The sequence below is a fragment of the Rhamphochromis sp. 'chilingali' genome (assembly GCF_963969265.1).
Source record: "Rhamphochromis sp. 'chilingali' genome assembly, chromosome: 18".
NCBI classification, from domain to species: domain Eukaryota; kingdom Metazoa; phylum Chordata; class Actinopteri; order Cichliformes; family Cichlidae; genus Rhamphochromis; species Rhamphochromis sp. 'chilingali'.
In genome coordinates this window covers 21798652-21820229 of record NC_137945.1, presented here as the reverse complement: position 1 = coordinate 21820229, position 21578 = coordinate 21798652, and the positions used below count along the sequence as shown (strand labels likewise).

The following is a 21578-nucleotide window of genomic DNA, read 5'->3' as shown; positions in this document are numbered from 1 at the left end:
TTACACTCTTTTAAAGTCTGTCCATATGGGTTCACACATTATATCGTTGGAAACTTCCAATGAACGAATGGGTTAATTGTGTGACCTGTAAATATATATATATATAAACAAACAAAAGCTGGTCAATATCTGGCGGTATTGGCCGAAACCAATGACTGCACACAACTGCACAGCCACCAATTTTGGTGAAGAGAAGGGAAGTTTTGTTTGTTTCATTTGTACCGCCTTCGGACCAACCACACACACTCTGCCAGTAAAAAGTATAAATACGTCGCGTGCCACATACCCGGTTACATGATGGTGTTCAAATGCAAGTCTTCTTTGACTTTAAATCTACAGTTAAGTGATTTGAGTAGCGTGATATCGATGACACCATTGGGTTAAAAAGTTTCACAAACTTTGCAATTTCTGAGAGCCATTTCTCACTCGCAATGAACTAAGGGTAATCTATGCAGAATAGACGCTCTTGATAGGTTGTGACGATCACATGCATTACTTACACTGGCAGGTCTGAGCCAGTGTAAGTGTCGTCTCGGACATTTATTAAAGGACTTTCTCTGCACAAAGCATGAACTGTTTTTATAGGAAAATTACAAGACCAAGCAATATGAAAAAAGTGTACATATATATATATATATATATATATATATATATGGTAGATGTAGGTGCACCACACAAAGCCCGGTCATCGGCTCCTTCTCGACAAGGCTTCCGCTGTCGGTACAGACCAAACTTTTACGAGCTAAACTCGGCAGGTTAATCATTGTACAATGTGTCTTTTAATAACTGTTCCTGATCAGGTTATTAAAATGGGGGTTTATCATAGCCCGGAGATCCAACATGGCAGCCCTTGACAAACAAGAGCCAAGAAATACCTTTACATTAGCGATGGATTTGTACTCTGCCCACACAGAGATGCTTGACGATCCTGTTAAACGTGCTGTAACCGGAAACCTCTGTAAACCTTCGCTTAATCGGCTTTTAAATGCCTTTCGGTATGACTGATGACTTTAAGAGGTGTATGTTCAAATCGATGAAATGTGGAAAGCCCAATTCTTATCTGGTGTAATGTTGCAGTGCATATAACAGTGACACCTTAGACCAGGGGTCTCCAACTCCAGTACTCGAGAGGAGAGCTACTGTCCTGCAGCTTTTAGATGCGTCCTTGTTTCGAAACACCTGAATCAAATGAATGGCGTGTAACCTGGCCTTTGCCAAACTTGATGGCACCCTGAAGAGATCATTCAACCACTTGATTCAGCTGTGTTGGACTGGGGATGCATCTAAAATCTGCAGGACAGTAGCTCTCGGGATCTCTGCCTTAGACCATTTGATCTGCAAATCAGCTCGCAGCGATCTAGATTCTAGGCTGCAGACAGCCAGACTTCCTCGTTCAGCTTACCCTTGCAATCACGGGCCATTTTAGCTGTCATCGGCCCCTCTGTTTATGGGCGTATAGCTGGCATCTGCAGGCACGAGTGACTTGAGTAAGATGGTGAATTGCAGTTGTGCATTATCTAATTATCTGCTGTGATTTTAATCTGCAGTAATTTGTGACAAATACTCCCATGGCACGCTCAGATTATTCGATACGGAAGCTCTGCAGCCAGTAAAGACCAGGAGGCCATGCCTGCAGTTTCGCTTTGCTGGTTATCTTGTCTGTATCAGTTCAACGAACCCGGGCTATAAATAGATCCAGTGAGTGTTTCTGGACAGACTACTGTGGTGGTTAGTGAGCATGTGTGTTTCTTTAAGAATTCAGCTGCAATTTGAGCCCTATAGGAACGAGGGAGAGATATAGAGAGAGAGCTGGTTAGAGAAGTCGCTCACCAACACCGCCCCCTCCATCATTTCTGTAATCGAGCGTCGAGCTGCACGATCTGCACCTCTGCATTATGCGCGTTTGGTGTCGGTGGGAATTCTCGGTAAACACAGCACAGGCACAGAGCTCCAGCCCCTTCGCATCCCCCACAAATAGCTAGTGTGTGCGCGGAGCAGGAGGCGGTCTGTCCTGTTTATCAAGAAAATGATTCGACACGGCTGTGCCGTTTACTCAGCGCTTATGGAGGCGAGTCCAGAAACCATAACGAGCTGAGAGAGGGGGAGACGCCAGATATCTTAATGAACGTCATAAGGTAGGTCCGTTTGGGATGATTTTGTCTGCTGTCAAATACGAGGCTACAATACGATGACACGGCTAGGCCACTGCCATTTCTTTTCCATACGCTACAGCAGCTGGCCAGGCAAGCAGGCATGCAGTCAGTGCGGCGTAAACTGGCCTTGTGAGTGGTGTTATTTATACCCGCGTCTTTGTTTGAAAGGAAATGAAGATCTGGTCAAAATCATCTTTGCTTCGGGCATTTGATCATGCACTGTATGTTTAGCAGACGATCCTGCGGCGATGCAGCACTACCCAGGTTATTTTCGTGGTGCCATTGGTTCGTCGCTTTCCTTTTTTTTTTTTTTTTCCTCTTTTAAAAAAAAAAAAAAAGAGGTTCAGCCGTGTTACGCAAGCGCATACGCCAGTCTTTATAGGAACGTATGGACTGTCATAGCTGTGTTCCAGGAAGAAACCTGCTCCGGTTTTGTGTCTTTCATTTCCCAGAAATTCTAGGCAAGACTCAGTTTGAAGGCGGGCCCCGATTTGGTGTTTTCTGTCCAAGCTGCTGACAGCACAGAACATTAAATAAGGAATAAATAGCCCTGGAGCTGCAGAAGGCTTAATTTGCTTAAGTGATTCAAGCCACATTTCCAGAGGTTCCCGTAGTGAAGCGAGATCAGTGGGTTATCGGGCTATGTCGAGCTTAAAGTCAGAGTTTTCTCTGTTACGAAAGTGGCTGTCATTTTACTTGGCTAAGTCACCATGGTAACTTATGATAACCACCATGGTAACTAATCTGTTTAAAATCCGCCGGGAGCGCCACGTTTTCACTGCTTCTTCTTTTTGAAGCGTATTATAGATTCTCTGCTGGAGGAATGCATTTTATATGTGTAACTAAAACCACCAATCCGTAAACATCCAGTGTTTTAATCTGGTGGTGCAGGAAGTGTATAGATGTCTATACTTGTTGCCAATTTGCTGCTGAGTCTCTTTCACACTTCTGGGATTGCAGCTACTAGAAAACAGAAAACATGCCAAGAATCTCACTGAGTAAAATCATTTTCACTTTTGATTTCCCAACAAACTAAAGCCATCTCCACGTCTCCTGTCAGGCTGTGGGACAGTAACACTTAATGTTTATATGTATCCAGTTTAAAGTTTCAGAGCTTTAATGTGTATCAGTCATGTTAGAAATACACAGCAGCATTGAGAGCGCACTCGGCATTAAAATAATGAACTCAAATTAAAATATTTATTTTACTGCCCTGTGGGTAAAGCACCAGATTAATGAATTTCTGCAGCACTAATCTCTCATCTTATTTTCAACAGTGTTGCATATCTGTTATATTTTCAACACTCGGTGTAGATCTTTTATCACCATTTTATCAACAGCGCATTAATGGCAGCATCGCCAGTTTCAGCTGGAGACACAGATCACCTTCCAGGTTCCTTCAGAAAGGGCAGCCGGCTTAAAAAAATGCCATATCACAACAAAGCCACCCCCTTTGTGACTCCTTGTGGCAAGGGAACAACCAAAAGTAGCTTTTCCATCATCATTATCAGCTGATACAATTTTTGATTGGCTAAACCCATAAGAATCAGTCAAATGAGGTGTGAAACTCATGAAGGCGCTTCTCTAAGTGTGCAGAGCCTGAAGCAGAAAACCTGGTTTAACAGAGAAAGTTGATAAGCGCTACTGTGATACCTGTTATCTCTGGGCTTTTGTCGGTTAAGCTAATGCAATAAAATGCTGGTTGTGATGAACATGAATATGCACCTCAAGTTGACATAATCTATACACCAGTGTTTCTGTTGTGCTGTAATTGCAAAGGAAACATTTGTTGCTTAAAAAATAGTAGCTTTATTCGTGCTTTGTGCGGTCCTTAATTTGCACAGCATTCTTTTTGCTTCACTCTCATTTATATGTGTAACTGTTTGCCTTGGCAGCAAGACCCTGTGTGACATGGGTAGGGCACAAACATGCATGTGTATACCAAAAACAATCCTCACTCCCTGTAGGAAGTACAGGGATTAGCTTTACTTAAATATCTCTGGGGCCATCATCACTATGTTGGCTCTTCAAGCGTCCCTTTAGCAACAAAAGTCTTTCTACCTTCTACCTAAAGGAGAGAATTCTGGTTTTGGCCTTTAAGTTCCCTTGTGATTATTTTTTTCCACTTTTACTATCGTGCTTTAGTGAAGCACACCGTTTGCCCTCAAACATTTCTTTGACGTGACGCAGAAACAAATGCAGGTATGTAATCACCAAGGCCAGAGCTCCTGGGACTGAGATATGTGTTTTGCGTGCTTGTACTGGGAGATGCTCTGTTTTGTTGCTTGGGGGATGCAAATATGCCTTTCAAATGTAACTGACTTTGCTTCTTACCAACGACTGGCACTGGCCTTATGCAAATATCTTAAATCTAACATAAAGCAGTTCAGTGGTCTGGACTCGCTGACATTTATTTCATTTTTCTGTGAAGTTCTTGTTTTTGAATTCCCTGACCTCCTTTCCAAAATAAGGGAGTAAACTTCCCCTTTAAAAAGTTGTAGGTGAGTTGTAATGTTTCATTGGCACTATGTGGGTCAAAGTAGCATTGATTCCAGGAAGCCCTTCTGATTGGCCCCATAAAGCAGGTTACATGATGTCAGAGGTTTTTGAAGAAAGCAGACATGTTGACGTGGGTTTCAGTTTTCATGGAGAAAGAGATGGCCAGAATACACAGAACCTGTGTGGGGTTTGATAAGATCACAAGAGCATGCTGGTGGAGGGGCGTAAGAGTTGGCTGCTTGGGTAGTTACCTATGTGAGCTGAAGGGGCCTTGAAGCGTATGCTGAAGTGGGGAAGTAGCAGTTGGACTTGCAAAGTGGTAGGTTGCAGCATACTGATCCCGTGAGGAAAATTGCATCATATGCTGTAGAGCTGTGCCATGGTCAGTGTAGAATAAGTGAGCTGCTGAAACGAAGACTTATTGTCAAGTTTGGCCTTGCTTTAAGTCTGATTTGAAATGTCTTGGAACTAAATATAGTATTTTAATGTTTTCTTGTGTTTTATTTGTGTGTTTAAAAAGAACAGAAGGTATTTTAAACATGGATATATATATATATGGGTGTCATAGGATTTAATTAGAGTGTGACCCTTCATTTTTCTTTCTTTACAGTTTTCTTCTGCACAGCGCAGGGAAATTATATTGATGTGAAGCGCTGGTGATATAATTGTCTGACAACTATAGAATCACTTGCATCATGTGTTGTCACTCTTGCTCGAACAGTTCATGGATACATTTTATTGGTCATTCTTTGAATTTCCCTTTGGTCCTACAAGCAGGTCAAAGTTTGCACGTATCCAGTGGCGTGACACACAATCTGCCCAATACACTGACCTTTGTGAGCTGCTAGGCTTTACATTGCTAAGAAATATTTCATCGACAGTGTCCCCTTGTGGATGAATTGTGAGCATGCTGATAATCTCTTTTATAATTTCAAAAAATATTATCAATCAGTATCCTAGTTTTCTGGCTACATAAGTATATGGTGCAACATTTCATTGCTTGTTGAAACACTTCCATAGAGCTGTAACGTTTAAGCCACGTACTGTTATTGCTGGAGAATGAATATGCTGTATTTGAAAGTGCTTCTGAGACCTACATCCCACACAAAGCACTTGCCTCTGGACATGTCCCGCTTCCTCCCTGTGTAGAGGTGATTATTCATAATGTGAGTGTGAGTGATTCAGTGACATTCACAGATTCATCTCCCAGAGAATGAGGCCAGCTTTAGGGAAAGAATATTCAGCAGCAACTATATCTATCAGAGCGTTTTGAATACTTGATTTCAAGCTTGTTATTTATTCGCCGATCTGTGAATAAACAACGGGCTGTGTCTGTTTTTCGTCAGTGCACACAGTCCTTTCCCTTTCACATCAGGCCATCTGTAGTCACTGTTATACTTTTGTTGCAGCCATTACCACGTTCTATTATGAAATCCTTAATGGGTTCATAGATCCAGTTGCAGAAATTGTGCTACTGTTGTTGATGCTGGTGGAGAGACATTTGTCAAGGCTGGGGGGTTAAATTAAAATACAAAAAACATCCAAGGATAATTTTCAATCCAACCTACAGAGTTCAAACTGGACAAACAGGTCCAGAAAAGGAAGTTCTAGATACTCATCATAAACGTCTTAGCTAGAAACGACTACTGATAGGATTTTAATTCAAACAGCGTTGTTGATTCTGCAAATATATCAGGTACTTGATTGATCCGTTGTAATGTGAAAAATGAAAGCAAATCCAGGTAGTGTAGATGAAAATGCATGCATGTCATGCAATTGTGCAAATGCTTCAGTGTAACTGCTTTGCAATGTGCAGCTCGCGGAAAAAGATGCTAGAAATAATGAGGGGAATTTTGATGGAATGGATTGTGTCGGGTATGGCACTTTGCATGTCATCTATATTGCAGCATAAAGTTGGATAGTATGTAAATGGCTTTTATGACTCCTTATCCCTGCCCTCCAAATAGGGGCGATTTAAGTCAGGGGTCGGTTAAAAGCCAATTAAATTGTGTATTTCCAATTCTCTGTCACTGCTTATTTTAAAAGCCTTACAATAGATACACATCTGTAATGTAGAACTTGAGGGAAAAGAAAGTGTGTTGGGCTTTATACGGATGTGCTGAAACCACAAAGTCTGATGTCAGCGCGCACACAGGAAGTCTTTATATTTTTGCCTTCTACCCAAAGTTTCTGCTTCTGCCTGAAGCGGTTCCTGTGTCGTTACACATTGGGCTGCCATTCAGAAATTCACATTAATCATTCAGATTTCAGTGCAAGCTCTGAAGATTTGAAAAGGTAGATGAAACGGATTTGATGACTACTTATACTTAAGAGGTTTGCAGTTGAGAATTAGTAAGTAGATGGAGTCAAAAACGTGGCTACATGGTCATTTCTCTCTTGTTCCTCAAGGTTTAAGACACCTTTTCTGTTTAAGACCTGTGAGCCTTACTGACAGGTTTGATTTGATGTATTTAGTTGTGGATTTTCAGGTAGGCATGTTTTCGGTGCTTCAAGTGATGGTGTATTTACATGGTCGATACTGGTGCAATATTTCATTGCATACTCTCTCTCCTTTTTTTTTTTTTTTTCCCCCCCTCAGGTTAATGTTGTTTAAAAAATAACTTTGCTAACTGTTCATATTGTCTAACCATTACCCTTCACTCTCTCTTGCAGTAAGGTTGGGTGGCCATGGACCCTTTCAACCAGCTTATTCTCGTCATCTCGGTGACCAGCTTCTTCACCTTCCAGTGGCTCTTCCACAGAGTCAGCCCCTGGTTGTCTGTACGCATCAGTCCTGGCTTCCTTGGCCTCAGCGACAAGCAGAAGGTGGAATGGAACTCGAGGTGACCGAAGTCTTACTCTCACTTGGTCATGAGTATTTACTTCCACTGGGCTGCATGGAGTGTGACACTGTTCTATGTTTAACAGAGGATGATTTGTTTTAGCTCTGTCCAAACATGTCTACTAACATTAAACCCACATATTTACAGTGGCACTCAGAGAAGACTCACATGTAGGATTCATTGCGGTATTTTCTCTACAGCTATTGTGTAAGGTTCCAGCAACATGGGGGAGATTAACTAGATTGGTATTCCGAATGATCAGACTAAACTAGCCTGGTACAGCTTCCATGAATCTTGCTCTTACATGTCCTGTTTTTGCTGAGTTCATTATCCGTGAGAGCACTTGTGAAAGCAGAATGGCTACGTGATTTTAAAGTGGAAATCAAAATGAATTATTACTGGAAAGGGATACAAGCTGGGAATTCAGGGATCCCTCTTAAATTCCATGACTTCACAGTATTGTATTTATACAGTGGGGCTGTCAGGGTCTGTCTGACTGCTGAGGGCTGTGGACTGTCTCACTGTTTGAGTGATTGAATGGGACTGTGCGCCGCTCTGTCTGACCCTTCAGCAGTGTTTAATCTCTTAGTTTAATTGGTCTGAATCTGTGTGCAGTCGTGACAGGCAATCAGTTGATCCACGGTGAGTACTAAAAATTCCTCTGTCTGAAGTACAGACCAGCTTCATGGGACTTTTAATGAATAGAAAGTATATTATCCATTACTGTGTCATCATCTGCCCTTTTCAGGGATGAGCAGATAATCAAGGCTGTATGTTTTTTTTCTCTCTTTTTATTTCAGGACAGTATCAACGTTTCACGCCTTGTTGGTGGGAATATTCTGTCTTTACATTCTGTTTTTTGATGATGCTGTCAATGAAGATCCAGTTTGGTAAGAGTTTTGGCTTGGAAGTTAATTTTTTTTTTCTCAAAAGTTTTGGTTTATTTCATAATGAAGGTTATGTTTTTCTGCATTAATGTCCCCTTTGCATAGTTAAAGATGCCTAATACTGAAGAGGTGTGCAAGGGAGACAGCTTCTGGTTTGTGTCAATATCAAATAGTGAGCATAATTGTTTTAAGTTATAATGGTTACAATATTTGGCTAATCAGGCGATTACCTACCTACTACAGTCTTTGTGCTAAATGTGTAAAACTTATTTATCTGAGTTTTTATCTGTATCAGTTATACTATTAGTAACCCTGCCCTGCTCTTTATTGGACTGGAATTACTCTTTAGTGTTGGAAGCCAAGTCTGTGTATAGCTTAAGCTAGTGTTAGGTTTGTAAAAGGACAGTCTTCTTTTCCTTTGTAAAAGTGAAACATTGGTAGCTGTAGTATATTGAGATAACTTGTAACTATAACTGTACATTCACCTGGAACTCTTTTAAATTTCTTGCAGTTTTTGTTTTTATAGAAGTTACTGGTAGCATTAACTTGCTAGCTAGCTTGAGTTGCTAACATCTGCTTGTTCTTTTTTGTTCTCTTTTTTTAATACCATAAATTAGTTAGAAATTCTGAATCTCCATGTGTTTGTAAAGTCAATTATACCATTTAAAAAATTACAAAGAATTATTAGCGTTATGTATTACAATGTACTATGCTAAAATCAACAGCTAGACAAGTAGCCTAAACCAGAGCTAACCTCAGTCCAAATTTGGAGACAGGTTGCTATCATGCAACCTGTGCAGTTGCCTTGCAATCACGTGTTGTTGCTCAGTGGTTTCGAAGGTATTGTACATTTAACCTCTGGACATGTTGGGGTTTTTTTTTTTTTGTTTGTTTGTTTGTTTTTTTCCCCCTCTCTCCTTTTTTTCAATGTGACTGAGGCTAAAGTGTGAATTCTGCCTCACAATACTGCACCCAACATGTGTACACACACACACACACACTTTAATGTAGACTCATTCTTTTGCGCATCTTGTGTCAGAATCTATTTTATCAAGCGTAAGTCACACACAGTACAAATTAATTTCTTATTTTTTCAATAGGGGAGATCCTACACTGGTCAAGACAAACGTCGCAATTACAACAGGCTACCTCATATCGGGTAAGAGAAAGCTTTCAGTTTGTCAGCATAATTTTGTTAAAGTGAGTGAAAAAGAACATGCACATAATAAATTTGCGATAAACTTTGATGCTTGATGACACATTTGTGGTTCAGCCGTACTGTGCCAGCTGCTGTTTCCAAATAGTTCTGTATGCACTTAGATTGCCTTGATTACACCAATGACATGCTGTCCCTCTTTGCCCTCTTCTTCTGTTTTCCAGATTTGCTGCTGATATTTTATTATTGGAAGGCAATAGGCGACAAGTTTTTTGTAGTTCATCATCTGGCAGCGTTGTATGCTTACTACTATGTACTGGTGAGTGCCCTATTGCCCAATAGCAGAACGTGCAGGCAAGATGGGAAAGAGACAACCAAGGGTGAACAGCTATGTCCTTTTTCAGCTGGGTGTGATACATAGCCATGTATAGTCATAGGTGAGCTTAATATTTACGAGGGAGAGCCAGTTTGGTCTGTGTAAGAGATACATCAATCCCATGCAAACACATCAGATAAGTTCTCAGATAGTTAAAGCTTCAGCTCTGTCTTTATTTATTTTATTGCAAGGGGAAAGGTGCTAGAGAAAGTAAAGCATTCTTATCAGTTAGTAAGTAGCAGCATTAGTTTCTTTATTTTTCCATAGCAGAACATTCAGTTTTGGCATTATTCAAGTGTGCGAGTAATAAGATAACTGTTCTTTGGTGGTTGATGCCTTTCCTGAAAATGGCTGATTGGCACATTAACACCTTGAATAGTGTTGTGAAAATTGTAGGAAAAACAGTAATAGTCTTGATGGGATTTAGTTCAGTTTGACGTTTCCGTTTGGCCATGATGTACCTTATAAAACAATAAATCAGCTGTTTGTTGTGCAAGCTGGATCTTGTATCAGTGGTGCTCATTGTATTTAAAAAAAAAAATTCAATTAAAGATAAAAACTTGTGTATGCTGCATTGCTGCCATACACTTTGGTGTGCCAATGGCGACTCTATCCAGCATTTGTAGGTGGCACTGTTCACTCTTGGTTCAATCTGAAACCCTCTAGGTTGCCAGGATCTGTCGCATAATTACGGGAAATGAATGACTATGGTATTTTTTGCATGGAATGCTCAGTGACAGTACTGGCTGATGACCCTCTCCCTGCCCCCCTCCCCCCTCACCTTGCCCTTACAGTTTCTGTGCTTTTTGTTTTACTGACCCCCCCTTTAAATGTTGTGTGACTCTGGTGTAAGCTAAACTTTTCTGAGCTTAGCACAACTGAATGCTCAACTGTAACCACTGTGTGCATGCTCATAGCTTTGACGCGCTCTACACAGGCAGAGATTTCTGTCCTGTTACTGTGCATGAAAACAAAAAGTATTTACCATTCTTAATTACTTACCTGCCTATCTACAGTACCTTGGCTTCTGCTTGTCTGTCTTTTGTGCCAGAGCCTAGTCCTGGCTCCTCTCTTACACTCCATGCCAAGATGATAAAGTCCATTGCATAATATATAGGCCCGTTTTTCAAATACCATGCTGAATGTATTCTCAAGGGTCTACTCTAGGAGTCTGGGGGATAAAAATGAACTAGTGCTCCAAAAAGTCTTACATGAACTTTATTTTACAGTTACAGTAAATAAATGCTCTCAGTTCTCTATATTGAGCAAAAACGCAGAAAGGCATGGAATTTGCATCACTCTGATAGTAGCCCCCAATTAATCAAGCTGCTTTTTTTTTTTTTTTTTTTTTTTTTTAATCTAAAAAGATGTTTTTAATTACTTGGCACTAATAGATGTAGTGTAAAGCTTACACTCTACATATTTACGTCTCACTCCCTGCTCTTGTCTATTTTAGTCGCGGCTGGATTTACGGATTATGTTTTCTCTTTTTAATCTGACAGACATTTTATTTACTTTTTCCATCTTTTAGCATTGCTAATGAGAAATATTACCTTTCCGTGTTTCTGTATCTGAACAATAATTGTGTTAGTAATGGCAGTAAAATGGTGTCATATGGTTGGTTTAAGATTCTGACTTAACACTGACTGTAAATCTAGTCGTATCTGTAGAAACGGAACGACTGTATCTAAAACAGTTCGGTAAATGAGATGAAGTAGGCCATACTGTTACTGGACACTCATGACTTTGTTTCTCAGACTAGATCTGAAATGCACATGGAACAGCAGCATGAATGTAGCCGTAATAAATTAGTTGTAATCACCCCCAAAAAGTTGGCTAACCTTTGATGTCATTTTCATTTTATTTAGTTTTGTTCCCACCCAGATTTGTCATATGTTGTCAAAGTCTTATTAGTTAAATGTGTTGAATGTGTTTATGTGGAACTGTTTATGTCAAAACTCTAAATCCACTGTTCCACAGTTCATACTTTGTAGGATGACTGAGAGATAACTGCTGCACATGCTAACTAGCTTATGCAACATGAGCACATGGCTAATTAGCATATCATTGCACATACACATTACCGAAACACATGCATTTTACACTAAATAAGCACTCTAAAAATGCTTTTACAGTTGAGCTATTTCACCACAAAGCTTTGCTAACACACCCGAAATGTCCCCAAAGTTAGATGAAGCTAGTGTAGCAATGCCTTCAGATCTGCCATGGCTGTCACGTAATCTTAATAATATCATTGCATTAACTTTCTCTGTTGCTACTTGAACCTTACCTTTATTAAAATATCCTATCACTGTCTCCATTTGTAACATAATGAAGTTCAACAGTGGGGGCAATGGATAGGGCATCATGGGCCAACAAGGTTGTGGATTGTTTTCAGAACCATTGCACTCCAATGAAACAAAAACATTACACAAGGCACATAGCTCTAGCTAAACTGACTCCTATTGAGAAATATTAGTAAAAAAAAATGCAAAATGTAATTTTTTTTTTGTTATGCTTTTCTATTAAGTAGCCAATCACAAATATTGCTCAAGTAATTTAATTATTTTGTGTGGCAGCCTTTTGTGCTTATTTAAAAGTTAAGCGTAGCTTCTCAAAAATATTGGATGCATGCTTTCGTTTTTCTCAGTGTTGTAAGTGTTGCTTCTTCTTTGCTTTGTGTTGTGGCATTGTATTTTTTTGTTTCCTTCTAATATATCTGTCTGTCTGTCCTTTGCTGACTTTAACATAAATGGCCCCTCTTCAAACCTTACATGCAAAAACTACCAAGGTGAAGTTGGGTTGTGTCATCTCCGTTCATGCAAAAACTACCAAAAAGTTGTCATTTAGAAACCCAGAGCAGGTCTTGATCTAGATGGGGACTTTTTTTTTATTCCTGTCTTGTCTGCTGTTATTGCTCTTGTGTTGTACTGAGCAGCTATGATGCCCAGTCACAGTATGGACTTACCAGTTCCTAGAGGTACTAGCATGCTAATGCTAGATGGGAATATACAGTTACAAGAAAAGGTTTATGAATCTGTGAAGGATTTCTAGGAATTTTACATTGATTTCTCATAAATGTGGTGTGATATTCATCCAAGTCACAATTGCAGGCAAACACAATATGACTAAACTAATAAAGAAACAGCTATGCTTTTCACAGCTTTATTGAACAGTAACTCATTGGATATGGTGATAAAAGTGCTTATCCGAAAGCTCTAGTTTTGAGATGTGGCTTCTTTACCATGTGACTGGACATTGCAGTCATTGTTCATTATGTTCAAGCTTTGGAATGACCAAGTCAGACAGACTTTTAACAGGAAGGCGGCGCTGGGTTCATAACCACTGTACTGCAGAGACCTTTCGGTTTGGAGTTTGCATGTTCTCCCTGTGCCTTCCTGAGTTCTCTCTGGGTATTCCGACCTCTCCCCAGGCCTAAGACATGCTTGTTAGGTTAATTGGCAACTGGTCATTGATGTGAATGGTTGCCTCTCTCTGTTTATTCTTGTGGTAGACTGGCAACCTGTACAGGTTGTACTCCACCTCTCACCTTTTGACACCAGGAATAGGCTCCAGGCCCCATGACCCTAAATTGGATAAATGGAAGAAAATTGGTAATCGATTAGAAAGCTTCATTATCATGCTACAGGAAACATTTGATAAAGATGGCTGCTGCCAACGGAGGTTCTAGGAGACACTAAATTTAGTTACTTTTGGACTGGACTTGAGTTATTATTCAGAATCAGTTTATAGGTTGTGTTATTAGTTTAGTCAAACTGTTTTTGTTAAGTGTGACTTGGATTAAGATCAAACCACATTTTTATGAGTAATTATTGTTGAATTCCTAAGGGTTTACAAACCTTTTCTTGTAATTGTAAACTGTTTGTATCACACAGTAAGTATGTTTCTTTGACCAACTTTTGTTACAGCCCTGACGGTAAGTCTTTTCTGTAAAAGTTAGGCTGCTGGCTAAATAACTTTGAATTCTGCATCCTTAATTTGAGCTGTGTTCTGTGCTGAGTTTGTAGCCAGCAGTCGGGAACAAAAAAAATAGTTTTCAAACTGCTGAGTCAAACAGTCTTATTGCAGCAGAAATCGAGATTGAGATCATTACACTTCATTCTAATTAATGCACTTTCTCAATCATGAATCATATTTATTTGAATCTTTCCCTTATTATTGCCTCTAACTTTCCCAATGATTATATTGATGCAGCAGGTTTCAACTACTGTAGCAGCTGAAACCTGCTGCAGATCATCCGTTTCACAAAATAGTAGAATTCAGCACCTAATCCTGTAATGACATGTTTGGCAGTCAAATGTATTGCTTTATACTCTGCATGGCTTCTGATTGCTCCTTGAAATAGTGGCTGGCTGAATGTTTTTATAGTTGTACAGTGTATATATATCAAGTCCTGTTTCTGATATGTGCTCTTTTTAATTGTTGTTGTTGTTATTTAGATGAACGGCCTTTTATGCTACAATGCTTTTTTGTTTTGTTTTTTTAATGATTGTTGTGTTGGTGACTCAGATAATGCAAAAATGCTACATTTTGTGTGGGCATTTCTATATATCGCCTATTATTTTGGGTTTTAAGGATTACCTGATAATAAAGATATTGTTGCAAATTAAAATATTTTTGTCTTAACAGAAACTAAACTAATTTTTTGTGGATGATCTATATAATCTGATTTTGCTCAGAGTAACTGCCCAGATTGAGGGAGTCTTCTCTTTTTTTTTTTCTTTTTCTTTTTTTTTTTTTTTTCTTCTTCTCAGTTTTAATTCCAAAGAAATAATTGACCACTGTAACTTTAATCCATTTGCACTGCAAAATAACAGAAGATTGTTATTTTGTATAATCATTCTTTATTATCTCTTTATGATGAGTTTCTTTTTACAATAAGGAAGGACTCCTCTGTGAAATAGACTCAGGTGACAGTGTAATTTTTGGACTGCAAAAATAAAGGAATACCCTTCTGCTCTGAAGGAGACGACTGTCTTTTTGGGACAACACCTTGAACTACTTAGGACAATATTAAACATACCGGTAGTTGCACATGGTTAAGGCTGTGGTTTCTTTAAATCTTTGTTTTAATACATATAACTGCTGATGTCTCAGTCTTGGTAAGAAATGGTGTTTGTGTTGACCCGGTGGTGCACCAGCATCATGCCCATCATTCTTCAGTGGAATTGTTGTTGTTCCTCTCATGTCTTGTTGTCTTCCTGTCCTCATTTTGTTTTTCCAGGGCCAAGGAATGTTGCCTTATTTTGCTAACTTCCGCCTGCTAGCTGAGTTTTCTACACCGTGTGTAAACCAGCGGTATGTACTAGCTTGCTTATGACCTGTTTTTCAGGTATCTTTAGGTCTTTTTTTTTATATATATATATTTACCTTGGTCATTAGCAAGTGGAATGCATCTCAGGTGAAGTAGAAAAGGTATACCTTTTCTACTTTTGCGTCTTCCTTCAGCCTATATTTAGGATTATCATATGGATGACTGTGTGTGTTTAGGTGCTCAAATCTCCACCTGTTGACAGAAAACTCAGTTTAAGGCCCCAGTCATGCAAGTCAACCACCAGTTGTCAAATAAAAATGCAGATTCCTCAAGTGGTTTCTGGAGGTTTCTAGCAGTCGCTAAAGTGTTATTGGTCACCAAGAGATGTGTGACGCTGCACTGAAAACCACCTTTCAATTGCTTTAGTTGCTAGAAGGTTGTCGTGGCTGCCAGTAGTTTGGATGGTAGATACCTACTTGTCTGCAAACACTTGGAAACTACTTGCTAAGCTGTAGTGAGAACTGAAAAAGAGCAACATAAGCTGTTGTGCTTTACCCCTGTAACTGGCACATTTGAAAGTTTTACCCTGAAGGTGAATGAGCTCCAGTTTGTGTTGCAGGTTTCACAGCTACACTACAGCTTGGAGAATAAATGGTGAGTGTTCACAGATGCGCTGGTGTCTTTTAGACAAATCACTGGCCCCCACAACAATCAACAAGGTTTTTCCCCAGTGACTGGAGATTCTGAGGGGAGTCTGTAGGCCATTCTGTAGGCCTGTGTAACTGAGGCCCTTTTAACCTGAGTTCTGGCACAAAGAAGATCACATATGGCTTAGACTTGACTAATATTGAAATTATACCCTGCTGGCCAAGGTATAGTTACCACGCACACACTTACTGATTGCTAAATATTTCCAAAAAGTTACTTAAGACGAGTTCTTTAAAGTCAGATATTTATCGTGCTAGAGCACAGGATAAAACATCTCTGGGTTTACCTAAGATCTTTGGTAAACCAAATGATTATTACTGGTTCTTAAACTTAATGGATTAGTTAATTTATTTAAAAAAAATTAAGTCTGGATTGCCTATCGTAAGGTCTTCTACTAGAAAGTTTAATGAACTCATGGTAATTTCCTGTCTACATGTTTTGTGTTCAGATGGTTCTTTGAGATTGAGGTTTTTTTTGTTTTTAACTTTAATGTGGCAAGGTACTTACTGTCTTTTAAAATTGAATTGAATACTGTTATTGTTTTCTGAAAAAATGTGCTTTGTTTCAGCTGGTTCTTTGAGGTGTTGGGTTATCCCAAGTCCTCCCGGCCCAACATGGCAAATGGCGTTGCCATGGCAGTGGTGTTTTTCCTCGTCCGCATCGGTGTCATGCCAGTCTACTACAGTCGCATGTATGCGGTCTATGGCACTGAGGCCTTCTACCTGGTGCCATGGGGTGGTCGTGTAGCCTGGATCTGCTCCAGCATCTGCTTGGACATTATGAACATAATGTGGATGCATAAGATCGCCCGTGGATGTTACAAGGTCCTACGATCAGCACACCGGAGCAAAGCTGGCACACCTCAGGAAAACGGCAAGACGGATTAAGAGAACCAGGTGTCACTGGTGAGAACATGCCACAGCAGAAACACTGACAACACTATGTGCAGTGGCTTGTAGCAAGTTGGACCCTGGCATGCAAGGCTGCTTCATTAGCAGCCTACCTGGGACTTGAGATTACAAGACCACATGCAGTGAGGGAACTTGAAAGCAGGCACAGTGACCGAGATGTACCAATGGACCATTTAAAATGGCCATCCCAAAGCCATGAAATGACCTCTTAGCAATACTGTGTGCATGGCCAATTATTTTTCTTGTGAAGGATTTACCAGAAGAGGTCATCCCGGGACAAAGCGGCTGTTAGCCCAACGACAAATTGTCAAAAAGTTTACCATTCTTTACGAACTTCGTGATCAACAAAAGACTTTTGTATTAATGCTGCTGTCTGAGTCGCAGAATGAAAACGATGAAATAGATGGTGTTGGTGAGGTAAATATGTGAGGAAACCTCCAAAGCATTTTGTGAATCCACATTGATGGTCAGTGTCATAAAATCCTTGTTAGATGCCATTTGAGGGATATGTGATTAAGAAATAATCAAATTCCATCAAGTGCAGTCTCAGAAGAATTTGTGATTTTATTTTTTTTAATTAAATTAAATTTTTTTTTTTTTAAATCACTCAACCCCTTGTAATTTAATTTTTTTTAACCTTTATTTAACCAGGAAGTGAAATTCCAGAGAGTGAGATGTTCTTTTGTGAGTGCCAAAATGCGCAGATACAAACCAGCATTTAAAGTCTATCAGAATAACAGAAGTCATATATGTTCATTTTAAATGTAGGGTTGAAGACGAATCGGTACATATATGCATTTTCTTACTTTTGTCTTGCTGGAGTCAAAGTACATAGGGTTTTAAAGATACATAGGATATTAATTAACTGGTATTATTTAAAAGGAGATGTGCAGAGTACCTTAGAAATACTAAAAGGGAAAGTGAATGTTACTGGTGGTGTCTGTACAATAAGAAATTCAAGCGCATCATCAGATGTTAATCCAGCCAAGTTATGTATACAAACTGATCACTTTGCTTTTAAAAAGTGTGTTGCTGAAGTGTTTTATTCCACATTTTCTTAGTTTTGCATTATGAAATGAATGTAGAGAGGTGAAACTCAACTGAGTCAGGGCCAAGGACAAATATGACAAATTCAACAAAACCCAGATTTTCACAGAAAATGTTTTAACGCTTTAGTTGACCTGACATTTAATGTTTGTTTGCCCTTCCGAGTGTTACTTGTTGGCTTTTTTTTTTTTTTTTTTTTTTTTTTTTGCCGCAAACTTAATTCTATACTTTTCTAGCTGTTGCCAATCCTGCAGTGTACATTTTTAGCTGGCACATTGAAACAAAACATCAAAAGTAGACACTGAATAATCTTGAATCGATGGCAGCGAAATACTTCAAAAGTTGAGACGTGAAGAGCAAAAGTCTTGTAACAGCATAACACAATAATTTTCAGTTTCGGCATTTTTGTTTAGATTTTATTCACCCAGGAAGATACAAATCCTTTACATATAGGAGACGTTTAAGATCTTTTTTTTTTTTTTTTTTTTTATTTAAACTTTTCTTTTTTAAACAGAGCCGTAGTTTAACGTAAAGTCAACGACAATCAGTATTTCAGGTGGCAAAATTTTTGTGTTAATGGTAATAGCTTTTGTGTCATGTATGACTTTCAATTCACTCCTAAGGGTCCCATACATGGTGTTGTGGGTCCTGTTTATTGGATCGCTACAAGGATTTTTCACTCAAGTGGACATACATGGAAAGATTTGAACAATGTGTTTTGTTTGTTTTTAACATAATTCTACTTAAACTCGTTTATGTTAATCATACAATACAGAACTTGGGAATCTTTCGGTAAATTGGCAAAGGTCAACTGCTCAGTTTAAGTCATAGCAGTTCACTGAAGATTTGTGGTATCTACTTGAATATTTGTTGCACCTTTTACATGAGCTATACATCAAACACTTCTGTCATGTTTTATGTCACAGAAACAGGGAATGTTAGTTTTAAAGTCTGCCTTTTTATGCTCGGCATTTGATTTTGTTGCCTTTTTTAAAATAACATGATTGCACAGTGAAGACTTTGTTACACCCAGCTGACACCACTGGAAAAAAATGTTGCTTTTCAGTGATTTTTACTTGTTTTCCTTTACCAACGCCTGTCTAATGTGATTGTTTTTTGGCATTTGTTATATAGTGTCAAATGACAGATTAAGAGGTTTGTTAAGGCTGGTTGTTTGTGTGCTTTTTGTTGTTGTTGTTGTTTTTGTTGATCTATTTGTGCCAGTGCTTAAACCATTGCTACTCCATGGTAAATGCAGATGTTCACCATGAGGTTACAATATTTATTTGTCCATTTTCCCTCAAAATGTTTTGTATACAGTTGTGCCAATTTGCAACCATGTTTCTGATTGATTCTATTTACATTACCATGTCTGCATGCTGTGGCTGGTTGCAGAGTGGCAAGGCCCGGTTTGGTTTGTCCTGTTGTGATGGAATGAGATTCTTTTAATGTGCTAATATTTTTTTTTTATTTTTTTTTATTTTTTTTTTATTTTGGCAAACTATTGTCGGACGTCATCTTCTCTGCAGGTGAATATCGCTACCATAAAATGAGGAGGGGTTGTCATTTGATGTTTCGCTGAAATTGGATGGAAATAATACATTATTATTTGGATGGCAGGCCACAAGCTCATGCATGATCAATAAGGTCTTCTTCAGGCATCTTCTATAACTGCATGTGGAATTGCATGGGGATTGCACTGTAAGCAAATATACATTTGCAAGTTTTTGTTTTTTATTTTTTTTTGTTAGTACATGTACATAATGTTTACTTAAATGTTATTCTTGTACTGTGCCACATTAGGTAACTCACAGAACCAGATATTTAGGATAATATCCAGCACAGAAATAAACGGAAAGGGAATACTTGAATACTAATCCTCACAGTTTATAACAGTTTGGGCAGTGCAAATAAACATTAATCTTATGAGCATCATGAATTGTATGTGGACAGTTGTCTTTAATTTATTAATATGAACGAAGGAGACGTTTCAGTGACCGAGAGAGCCTGGTGCTGCTGCGAGTTATTTTAAAATGTGTTGACGTTTCTTTTCAATGTTTGGAGGAGATGTGAGTAGATGGAGTGTGTGGTGACATTCTGTGGATGTGCTGGAGATTAGAAATATTTGTCATTTACATTATTTTTTCTCAACAATAAATGCCAAATTAACTCATTTTAAGTGTCTGATGGAGACTTAGCATATTCAGTGACATAGTTTTTCATGATTTTTGCAAGCATGCCTTGCACACTAAGTGGCCATTTCAAGTGAAAACTATTTTGGATACAATAGAAATGCCTGTTAGGCTCCAAAGAACCTGCATGTCTTACAATACCATTAAATCTTAAGATGGTAAAGCGTATATGGATAAAGCAGATATGCAACCTGATAAATACAAATACTAAATAATAATAATAATAATAAAAAATATCAAAATATGTATTGTTTCAAAAGGTCTAGCATAGAATGACATACTTATGCCTCAACAGTGTAATTTCTGCCCCCTGCTGGTGAAAACAGGAAAAATTGAACATCTGTCTTATTTTGTTTTTGGTTGATTAGGATCAAGAGTCCAGAAGCTCTGGCCATGAGAGCTAATGTGTCAGATTAGCCACGAGATGAGCGTTATACTGTATTACTACTCACTGTGGTCTCACTACAGGGATGTGTGTGCTGTCATTGCCCCAAATAGTAAGAGGCCCAGTAGATTTTAGATTTTTTTTTAATCTGACAAGCCTTAATAATAAATGCTCACTGTTTTCCCTTTTTAAGTAAGCATCCAGTAAAAACAGTTCTGTGCGGGTTTTATTCTCTTTTTATTTTTGCTCTTGACTGTAGCCCTGTTTTATACCACCGGGTTTGCAGATGCAAAAATAAGGCCGACATTATCTCACAAAGCAACCCATTAATTTGTGGGATACATGGCTATAATTACAGTCAGATCTAGTGCCTTGATGACGGTGCAGTGAGTGCAGAATATGTTGCTTCCATCTTCTATTACTATATGCATTTGATCTACTCCTATTTTTGTAGTTAGAATTTTGCTCTTTGGTTGAAAAACACAGTCTGCTGCTCGTAGACCCATCGATGTTTGTGATTGCTCATGCAGTCAACACCGCCCCTTTAGTGTGAGTGCGCTGATCGCCACACCGGGAAACCTTGCGCTGATATTCAGGTAAACAACCTTGGTGTGAATTAGTGGCCCGATTGCTTAAGGTGGCTGCTTAGGTTGGTGAATCCAGATAAGGTTAAAGATATGTCAAACGTGCTTTCCATGGAAAAGCGTATTCAACATAATGCACGTTTATTATCGTATGCCACCGACAAGGACTGCACAATCATGACCGTGGTGATAATTATTTTGCTCAGTATTGAGATGAACTGCGTTCACAGCTTCATGTCTTTGCACCAGTATAGGAATAAATGTGCACCCTCTTTCAATCTTAAGTATCAGGATGTATTAAAAAAATCACCTCCTTAGCAGGTTCTAAAATAACTGAAATACCTACTGGGATGATAAACAACACATGACATCATTAAACCCTTTTATTATTTATTTGTTTGTTTATTTATTTTAAATGTTAAAAACAATATATGAAAAAACGTACATGATTCAGTATCTTATAGATCCACTTTCAGCAGCAATAACTTGAAGCACCTGGACATACTGTTTCTGTATGACTTTATTGGCCTCTCATATCTCATAGGGTGGAGTAATCTTGGCC

At 38.9% G+C, this 21578-nt stretch overlaps 1 protein-coding gene across 2 annotated transcripts; it reads left to right on the top strand.

Annotated features, from left to right (window-relative positions):
* The first annotated feature begins 1575 nt into the window (after window positions 1–1575).
* Window positions 1576–20006, top strand: LOC308385523 (TLC domain-containing protein 4-B-like). Of its 2 annotated transcripts, XM_080864500.1 has the most exons (8): window positions 1576–2135; window positions 7326–7495; window positions 8296–8385; window positions 9483–9541; window positions 9763–9857; window positions 15160–15233; window positions 15809–15843; window positions 16466–16780. In XM_080864500.1, exons 2-8 carry the CDS (start codon window positions 7341–7343, stop codon window positions 16642–16644), a joined length of 687 nt encoding a protein of 228 aa, XP_080720626.1. In that variant the 5' UTR covers window positions 1576–2135; window positions 7326–7340; the 3' UTR covers window positions 16645–16780. The 2 variants fall into 2 exon arrangements, with proteins under 2 accessions (XP_080720626.1, XP_080720625.1); XM_080864499.1 differs by lacking the exon at window positions 15809–15843 and having other exon boundaries at window positions 16466–20006.
* Window positions 20007–21578: the final 1572 nt, after the last annotated feature.